Source organism: Stenella coeruleoalba (genome assembly GCF_951394435.1).
Source record: "Stenella coeruleoalba genome assembly, chromosome: X".
NCBI lineage: Eukaryota > Metazoa > Chordata > Mammalia > Artiodactyla > Delphinidae > Stenella > Stenella coeruleoalba.
Genome location: NC_137152.1, coordinates 107,324,004 through 107,332,765, shown reverse-complemented (window position 1 = coordinate 107,332,765; position 8,762 = coordinate 107,324,004). Strand labels below are relative to the sequence as shown.

Here is an 8,762-nt window from a genome sequence, read left to right as displayed (position 1 = left end):
GCGGAAAAAGGGAGGACGCCGGAGGTTCTGGGAGAGGCCCTTTGCCAAGGCCATAGCCCCGACCCGAAACCGTCCCCTGGCCGTCTCGCCCAGCAGGGCGCGGCCCCAGCGCCAGCCGGCTCGCCCCGGAGAGGTGGGACTTTCCCCACCGGAAGTGATCCCGTCCAGTCTCGGGGAACTGGGGCACCTCAACCAGTGTGTCAGGGAAACCCTTCCGGGTGTGTGCGGTGGGGGGGGGGGGGTGGGGGGTGAGAAAAAAAAGAGGTGGGTTCGCCTGGAGTCCCAGCGGCCGCCGCCGCCGGACGGCCCCCGCCCCTTTTCCCTCTGCGAGCCGCAGCGCAGGGGCGGCGGTGAGACCAAGGAGCCGGCCGATGGCCATGGCCTTGGCGTGACAGAGCCTCCCGGGCGGCCGGGCGGGTGAGGACGGCAGGGTAAGCGGCGGCGGTGTTGGCGGCGGTGGCCGGGTCCGGGTGGGAGCCGGGGGCGGGGGGAGGGGAGGCGGCCGGCCGGGCCGCCCGGCTGGGGCGGGCGGGGGTCCGGCGGGTAACGCGCGCCCTCTCCCCGCCCCATCACAGGCCGGACGACGCCCGCGGGAGCCGCGGCCCAGAGACCCGTCCGGGCAGCAGAGACTGGAACAGAGCACATAGGCCCGGGCCGGCTCGGCGGCGCGAGCAGGAAGCGGGGTCCCTGGGCCCCTTTGTGTGAAGGGCGGGGGAGGGGTACGGGGCAGCCCCCGGCCGCAGGCTCCTCCGACGCCCGCCTTCCCGCGGGAGCCCCCGTCGGTCCTGCGGCGCCCACCCCTTCCCTCCGGGGGGCGCGCCTCGCCTCCCCCCCACTCCGGGCTGCTCCGGGCTCGCCCTCTCCCCACGCCCCCTGCCTGGGCTTCAGTTCCTATAGGAAGGGCATTACCATCCCATCCCCACCCACCCCGACACTTCGCTCTTTCCCCTCCCCCTCCTTTAACTTCCTCTTCTTCTCTCGTTGGGCCCTCGGCTGCTCTGCACTCTCCTCCCGGGTTCGCAGATTTCCGCCCACCTTCCGCCTCCCAGAGCCGCGCCGCAGCGAGCGGGGTGTAATTTTTCCCTCCCTCTGGTAGGAGTTGGGGAAGGTGAGACTCATGAGGGAATACAAGGTAGTGGTGTTAGGGAGCGGAGGGGTTGGCAAATCTGCCCTGACTGTGCAGTTTGTCACTGGGACTTTCATTGAGAAATATGACCCCACCATTGAAGATTTCTACCGCAAAGAGATCGAAGTGGACTCTTCCCCCTCCGTGCTGGAAATTCTGGACACCGCAGGAACTGAGCAGTTTGCCTCCATGAGAGATCTCTACATCAAAAACGGCCAAGGTTTCATCCTGGTTTATAGTCTGGTTAATCAACAGTCTTTTCAGGTAACCAAACCAAGTCTTGTAATTTGTTAGAAGGGGGTGTGGTAATCCTACATTTACTTCTGGTTTGCTTGCACCGTGCGTAAATGACTGTGTTTTGCTTTTGAAAGTTAGACATGGCGCATTTTTGAGGTTACTCCTGGCACGGAAAAGTATCGAGTTGTTTCTGTAGAGAGGACTAAAGTCTCAACCGTCAACAAATGTTTTAAAGTTATTTTTAAGTGAAAGAGAAGTGAAAAAGAAATGTCAGCTTGTGTATATTTAGCCTGGACAATATAGCCTTCTGAAGTTGCTTGTTCAAGTCAACAAGTCTTGGTTAATGTAGTCAACAAAACAACATTTAAAAGATAATCTCGGGCAAATAGAGCACTTCAAAAGGAAAATTATTTGGAGCCGATTATCTGTTGCACAGATAACTCCTCTGCGTCTGCTTCCCCCCTCCCCCTCTCTGTTCTCAGCCAAGTCTCTCAGCCAGATTTATAAATCTTAGGGCTGCAAGATGAAGAACTCAAGACCTGCCTTCTAGGCATTTTACTTACTTGGAGCGTGTGAAGGGAAGTTACTAATTGAAAAGACTAGTACCTAGAATTAATAACGAACAAAAATCTAGAATGACTCTCCTTTTTTGCAGTTCATCCAAATCATTTCTGATAATATTGACAATATTTATAGAAAATATGTGGAACTGGGAACACTGAACAAGTGCAGATTTCTAACCCCCGGCCGGTGGCCGAACTGGAGGTGGTCCAATTTCTTCGGAAAATCTGTCGTGTCCTTCACTGGAAGACAGACTGGAGGTTTAACATTATTTTAAGAGATGCAATAAATGTTGCTATTTATTCCTTGAAAATAAATAACCTCATATTGACCCGTTATATTGACCTCCATTGATTTAGGAAATGGATATTTTTTTCTGCATTTAAAGGTGTGCACTAATGTTGCTTACATAAGAGACATTAAGTGCTTTAGCCAAGCCAATGTGCTAATTCCACTTTTCTTAGTATTTTAACTTAAAGTACTATAGTGAGCTTTTCCAGTAACCAGATATAGCAACTTCAGGATTTTTTTTCTTTTAAAGGTAATAATAAATGAAACAACGCTACTGTGACCAAACTAAAGTTCATTTTATGTAGGCTTAAATTCCAAAGCATTACTATTATAAAAGCATTTTTCACCAGAAAGTACCAATGTGCTAAAGGTGCTATTTGACAGGCGTTTTCTTTCTAAAGGATCCTTGGGACATTTGTTATTCTATTAGCTGACTCTCTTGAGGCTGGCAGTCTTTTGAAGGGTTTTTCATAAGATATCCATTATAGCTACTTCTTTTATACACATAAATAAAGAGTGAAAAACTGCCATTATTTCAATGGAGACTGAAACTCTTTTAAGCCCAAATGCCGTAAATTTGGATTCTCAGCTGAACTTGTGTTTCCATACGGACACAGGGAAAAGAAGCTTAACCTAGAAGACTGAATTGATATGTGATCAAACAAAATTGTTACAAATGTCAAATAACCGTATGTTTTTGTAAATTTTCAGTCCCTTGTTCTTCCTTCATCCTGCAAGTGAATACTGTGCACTGTAACTATTCAAATTAAACACGTGTTATATTTAAGTCAAATCTTTTAAGTTACAAAAAAATCCAAAAAACTAATGTTAGTATTAAATCTATAGCATGTCTTAAATCAGTACTACCGGCCCCCCCCAAAGTTCACCCTCCTAGAGAATTGTTAAGGCTCTTACCTTTTGTAATTAATTGTAATTACTTAGAAAAAGTAATACATGCGGGAGAAAATTCAAGTTGTAAACCCGAACATAGGCAAAGGAAAGTTTGACTTCTTCCCGCCCAGACTCCCCCCTGCATTGTCCCTCCCAGGAGCTGCTCACTAGTGTACCGTAATTTCTAACATTGAAGTATATTTTGAGGATAAAGGCATACCGTTACATTTAAAATGAAACATTGACATGTGTGAATCTGTTTTTAACTTTGGTCTTCTAGACACAAAGCAGTGTTTTTGTTCCCACCTAAAACACTTTCTCTCAAGCGCTCTTGCTAAATGGCTAGGAATGCATAGATGCTGCCATCCTGTGCTAGGATAACAGGTGTTATCAGGAGTGATGACAAGCCGGCAGGTTTAAGGACATGGCCAGACACCCTTTTGTACAAATGGATTCATCATATTTGGGAATTTGCTTTTCAAATCAGTATCGACTGAGGGAAAGAAGTGATTAAATGAGTCCTAAAGTTAGTGTGCAACCTATGTTTTATATTCTTGACAGAAATCCAGCAGGTGGAATCTGGAAATTATCTAGTTGCTACTTCAATGGAGAAAATGACATTTTCTCTATTTGGGTGTGTGGTTTTATTTTGGATTCAGCGTTCTCTACTTACTGAAGGATGACTTCTTGCAATATTGCAATATTTCTTTTATGGTTATGCAAATAGCATAATTTTTTTCCTTTCTCTTTGTGACTGTTTACATAGGATATCAAGCCAATGAGAGATCAGATTGTCAGAGTGAAGAGATATGAAAAAGTCCCACTGATCCTAGTAGGAAATAAAGTGGATCTGGAACCAGAAAGAGAGGTTATGTCTTCAGAAGGCAGAGCTCTGGCTCAAGAATGGGGCTGTCCTTTCATGGAGACATCGGCAAAAAGTAAATCAATGGTGGATGAACTTTTTGCCGAGATCGTCAGGCAAATGAACTATTCTTCCCTGCCCGAGAAGCAAGATCAGTGTTGTACAACTTGCGTTGTCCAGTAAAAAAAAGATAACCTCAATCATGGCCATACCGAGCAGGTTAGTTGTTGATGGAACCTTATGTTTTTGGTCAAGTGGAACAAAAAGCTGGGTAATACTAATAATACACATTGTGCTACCTTAAATTTCTTTATTTTTAAAATAGTATTTCCCTTAGCGCAAAATAGTCAACATTCAATGTAGAAAATCGAAAAAAATACAGATTAGTAAAATGAAGGTAAGAAATTGCCTGTATTCCCATCACCAAGATTTGTTTTTTAAAGCAACTTACTGTGCTTCTCTCTCTGGTAACATTCCTTTGGGGTGGGGTAAGTTAAAGGATGATACACCTTTCCCTGTTTTGGTGATGTAGCATCCAAAATGCATGGGAGAGCATCCAGTAATAATTTGAGAAGATGATTAGCTTTGTGTTTTCTATACTTTTCTTTTCTGGGCTGGAGAGCTGCTGTAATTGAAATCATCAATTTACTAATCACCCAAGTGCTAGATTTACAGGATGATTATTTAATCAAGTTAATCTGTACCTTGCACTGGAGGGACTTAAGTGACCTCTGATAATAATAAATTATAGTGCCACAATGTACCTTGACTTCATTATGAATATATGGTCCAGATGAGAATCTGGTGAAATCATCTGTGATGTGTTTAGAACGGACAGTCCCAAGCCTAGGAAAATAATGTATTCAGTTTAATAAATAATGGAGTTAATAAGAACAATAGTAAAATCTTCAAACCTTTCATTGGGCTAATAACTTAATAAAGGTTTTTTTAATGAATGTGTTTTTGGAAAAGTAAGGTTATATAAAATTTACTGAGCATTTAAAATGAGATTATTTTATTCATGTCATGATCTTTTAATCTAGATTGTAATTGGGCAGATAGTCTCACTTAGACAATAATACTTAGATTATAAGATAAGACAACAAATATCCTGGATGACTGAGAAACCACAGAAAATGCCAGACTAGCCTGACAATATCAGGAATGGAATTGATTGTTTTGAGCCAAGACTGACCTCAAGTCTAAGAGGCAGTGTTGCAAATGGCAACAGTCATTTCAGATTGCAGAGATGATTCCTAATCAAAGGTCTGGCTTTATATGTGCTCCCTGGAGAAAAGACTAACAGTCCCTAATTTATCTTTTCAGACAAGATCTTCTGTCAGCTGGTGTCATCTTTGAAAATGAAGGATGACAACAGTGCTTTATTCAAAATGCTTTCACTCATCAGTTTTTGAGCATACCAGAATGAGATGAAAACACATTTATTGTCTTATACCTAGCTCCATCTGTTATCATATAGTGTCACTGTGCAGACTGTAGCCCAGCATATGTTTTGTTGATAGCATCACACTTGCAATATAGTTTTTTGAGGCAGGAACAGGCCTATGTAGGTGATTGAGTCCAGGGTTCTTGATACCACAATGTCTCTTCTTAAATTGTAAGCCAGCTTCAAGTTTGAGCAAGTTCTGTGTGGTGTCGCATCTTTACCGTTATGCTCTACTTCTCTATCTGACACTTTTAACCAGGCAAATGACGTAAGTGTGTGCATTTTAGTTTTATCATCTTTATAAAAAATTAACCAGCTCCTGCAAAATGTTCCCAGTTTTTTTCTGTCATTAATGTAGACAGCTATAGGAAGGAAACTGAATAAAATTGGTCTCACATGTAGAGGGCCACTGTCTTATTCAAATTGGCAAATGAGTAATGTCTAAAGCTATTTTTAAAGATTTCTTATTCTGAGTTATTTCTGAGTTTATTTCATTTTGCAGCTTGTGTGATCTAAATTACTTTTAATCTGTTTGGTTACCTACACGAATGATTAAGTAGACTTTTTAATATCTCAAGGAAACTATGTTTATATTTTTTGTTAACTAAGGTACTGAAATCAGAAAATATTAATAACAATAATTGCTCATTTTTATAATAATGGGTTAAGTTGCCTGTGTAGTTTTTGTTTGGTTTTTATAAGCAGAATACGCAATTGAAGGTGTGAGTCTTGAAATAAAATATCTAATCAGCTGGATTTCTGAAAATGTTATAGGGAGTCCCCTGACCAAGATCTTTTAGAACAAAGCACACTATACGCAGTGGGTTTTTTTGCTATCAAATAAAATTGAACTGATGTGCACAGGTATCTGTAATTGGAGGTCCATAAAGTTTGTGGTTGTGCTTGCTTACTATTTATTTGAAAAAATAGGTGATGGATTCTGAGTCCTGTAGCTTGAGTCATAGAGCTCTGAAGTCTACCAGTCCCAGATTCAGATTGAAGATCAAACTTTGACAAATAAAGGTGATTTGGGAAATGTTTGTCCTTAATATTTATAAGAGTACCTTGTCCAAATTAGAGATAGTAAGACTCAAGTGAGTCAGAAGAACTGTGATTGTTGTAAGTTGGTTTCTCTTAATTGAAAGGGAAAATATATTAATGTTCTAAGCATTACTGCTGATAATTCCTCACATTTATTTCTTACCACCCTTCAATTTGAGTCACCAGTCTGTTGCCCAACACCTGTTTATCTGCATGGCTCCCAGGATTGTTTCCTCACCTTTCACCCTCCCACTGGCAGTAATCTTACTGTAAGTCTGGAAGCAATGCCAGATTCCTTATGCACTGCTTTCGTGGCTGGTTTCCTTACTGACCTGAGGAGCCTGCCACCAACTGCTTTGAAGGACTTCGTTTACTATGCAGCAGAAGTATAATAGAAACCCAGGTCAGTGTTGCAGCCCTGTCTTGGTTTTATTAACTGTATCATCGTTCCCCTGTATTGGTGTAAATAGTTGACATTAGGCTGTTGTGAGATACTGTCGTTGAGAATGATGAGTGTTTTGTTAATAATCTCATAATACTATAAAAGAAGTAAATCACAGTGCTGTGGGGTTTCAGGGAAAGGAGAGACCACGTTCAGTTAGAGCAGGTTCTCAACATTCAGGACTCTTTGCTGTAGCGACCATCCTGTGCATTGCAGAATGTTTAGCAGCATCCCTAGCCTCGACCTACTAGATGCCAAGAGCATTCCCCCCGCCCCTCTGTCGTGGTGAACAGTAATATTTTCAGACATCGCCAGGTGTCTCCTGGGGGGCAAAATTGCCCCTGGTTAAGAACCACTGATTTAGAGGAACCGGGGAGCAGTAGCGTTTGAGTCAGGCCTTGAAGAATGGGTAGGATTTGAGTGGATGGGGGGAGGGGTAGAGGTGATTTCCAAACAGAGGGAATGCCAGAAAGAAAGAAAATAATATCCTAAAAATATTCTGTTAGGGAAGTACAGTAAAGTTATTCCTTAAATGTGATCATTTGGTAAATACTCTTTTGGCAAATAGAATTTTTTTAAAGATTATTTTTTCAAGGATTCCTGTATCTCAGTCCAGTATTGACAGAAATTAATATAATTATTTTTTTAAAAAAACAGGAATAAAAGAAGGTGTTCTTTACTACAGCTTGAAGGTCTCCTGCAGGATTTTATCCTATTTTTCTCCGTGTATTATGGACGGGTTCTCTCGACGAGAGTAAGTGGTGCATAAGAGTACCAAACACCGGGAATCAAACTGAAAGAACAAAGATCATTATTTATGTCAGCCTCAGTTCATTATATATGTCAGCCCGAAGAAAAAGGGAGATTCTTGATTCAAGACTAGTACATCATTTCACGTGGCGGCAGAATGCCCGGGATGTTAACAAAGGCTCCTGAAAGGCTGAACCATCTATGAATGTCATTTTAGTCTAGCTGGCCTTACTATTTCTAAACACAGTGGAATTGATTAGTATTTTCAGGTTTTTTTAAAATAAATAAATATGTGGAATCAGAATTGTTTCTAATCTTTTTTCCAGCTTTTAATTAGATATGATATGCTGGGGATTTAGCAGATGTGAGGGGGAAATCATGAAAATTAAATCACATTTTGTACTTTAAAATGCTGGCATTTTCATATCCAAGTTAAATATTAATCATGTCAGTAAAACACTGGGGTGGAATTCTATTGTTGAAGTTACAGTTTAGATAGATACTTCCTTTTTTCCCCCCTGCCCTATCTTGCTTATCACTTTGGAGAAGATAGCTTACTTTAAATGCTCGTTCGTCATCCAGTTCACATAGTGAGCCAGAATGGAGCCTGTGACACAGCGGCCCTGAGTGGAGGGGAGGAGAAAGCATTCCTTGGGGTAGTGTGCACCATATAGATCTGCAATGGACCTGGGGGAAAAGGGAAGAACAGAGTTGCCTTGTCCTTTCTGCCCACTAATTCTCCCAGACCTTCACTGACCCCCACAAGGTTCATGGTTTGGGACTGTTCAGGGTGGATAGGTGCCTAGTTAGACCTGCTCTGGGTGTGGAGGTGTCTGTGATTAGAATGACTCTTTGTATATCTGTTCCCACTTTAACTGCTTCCTTTTAACCTCAAGATTAGGCTTTTATTGCAGAATAAAATGCATTTGAGCCATTCACTTTTACTCTGTTACCTCTCTAGCTTAGAATGAGCCATCAGTAGAATTAACAAAAATTGCATCATGGAGTTGGAGAATTGCCACTGAGGAAGTATTCTAGCCATACTTCAGGAAAGATTCTCCTCGTGGGAGTACTTCTCAGTGGAATTCTAAAATCCAGAAGATAATATCACCAA

The 8,762-nt window shown here is 42.1% G+C and overlaps 1 protein-coding gene across 2 annotated transcripts; it reads left to right on the top strand.

The window, feature by feature from the left end:
* The first annotated feature begins 249 nt into the window (after nucleotides 1-249).
* On the top strand, nucleotides 250-4,187 carry RAP2C (RAP2C, member of RAS oncogene family). 2 transcript variants are annotated; one of them, XM_079910138.1, is made up of 4 exons: nucleotides 250-431; nucleotides 576-1,108; nucleotides 1,230-1,390; nucleotides 3,873-4,187. In XM_079910138.1, the coding sequence occupies exons 3-4, from the start codon at nucleotides 1,316-1,318 to the stop codon at nucleotides 4,149-4,151; spliced, it is 354 nt and encodes a 117-aa protein (XP_079766264.1). In that variant the 5' UTR covers nucleotides 250-431; nucleotides 576-1,108; nucleotides 1,230-1,315; the 3' UTR covers nucleotides 4,152-4,187. The 2 variants fall into 2 exon arrangements, with proteins under 2 accessions (XP_079766264.1, XP_079766263.1); XM_079910137.1 differs by having other exon boundaries at nucleotides 576-1,390.
* Nucleotides 4,188-8,762: the final 4,575 nt, after the last annotated feature.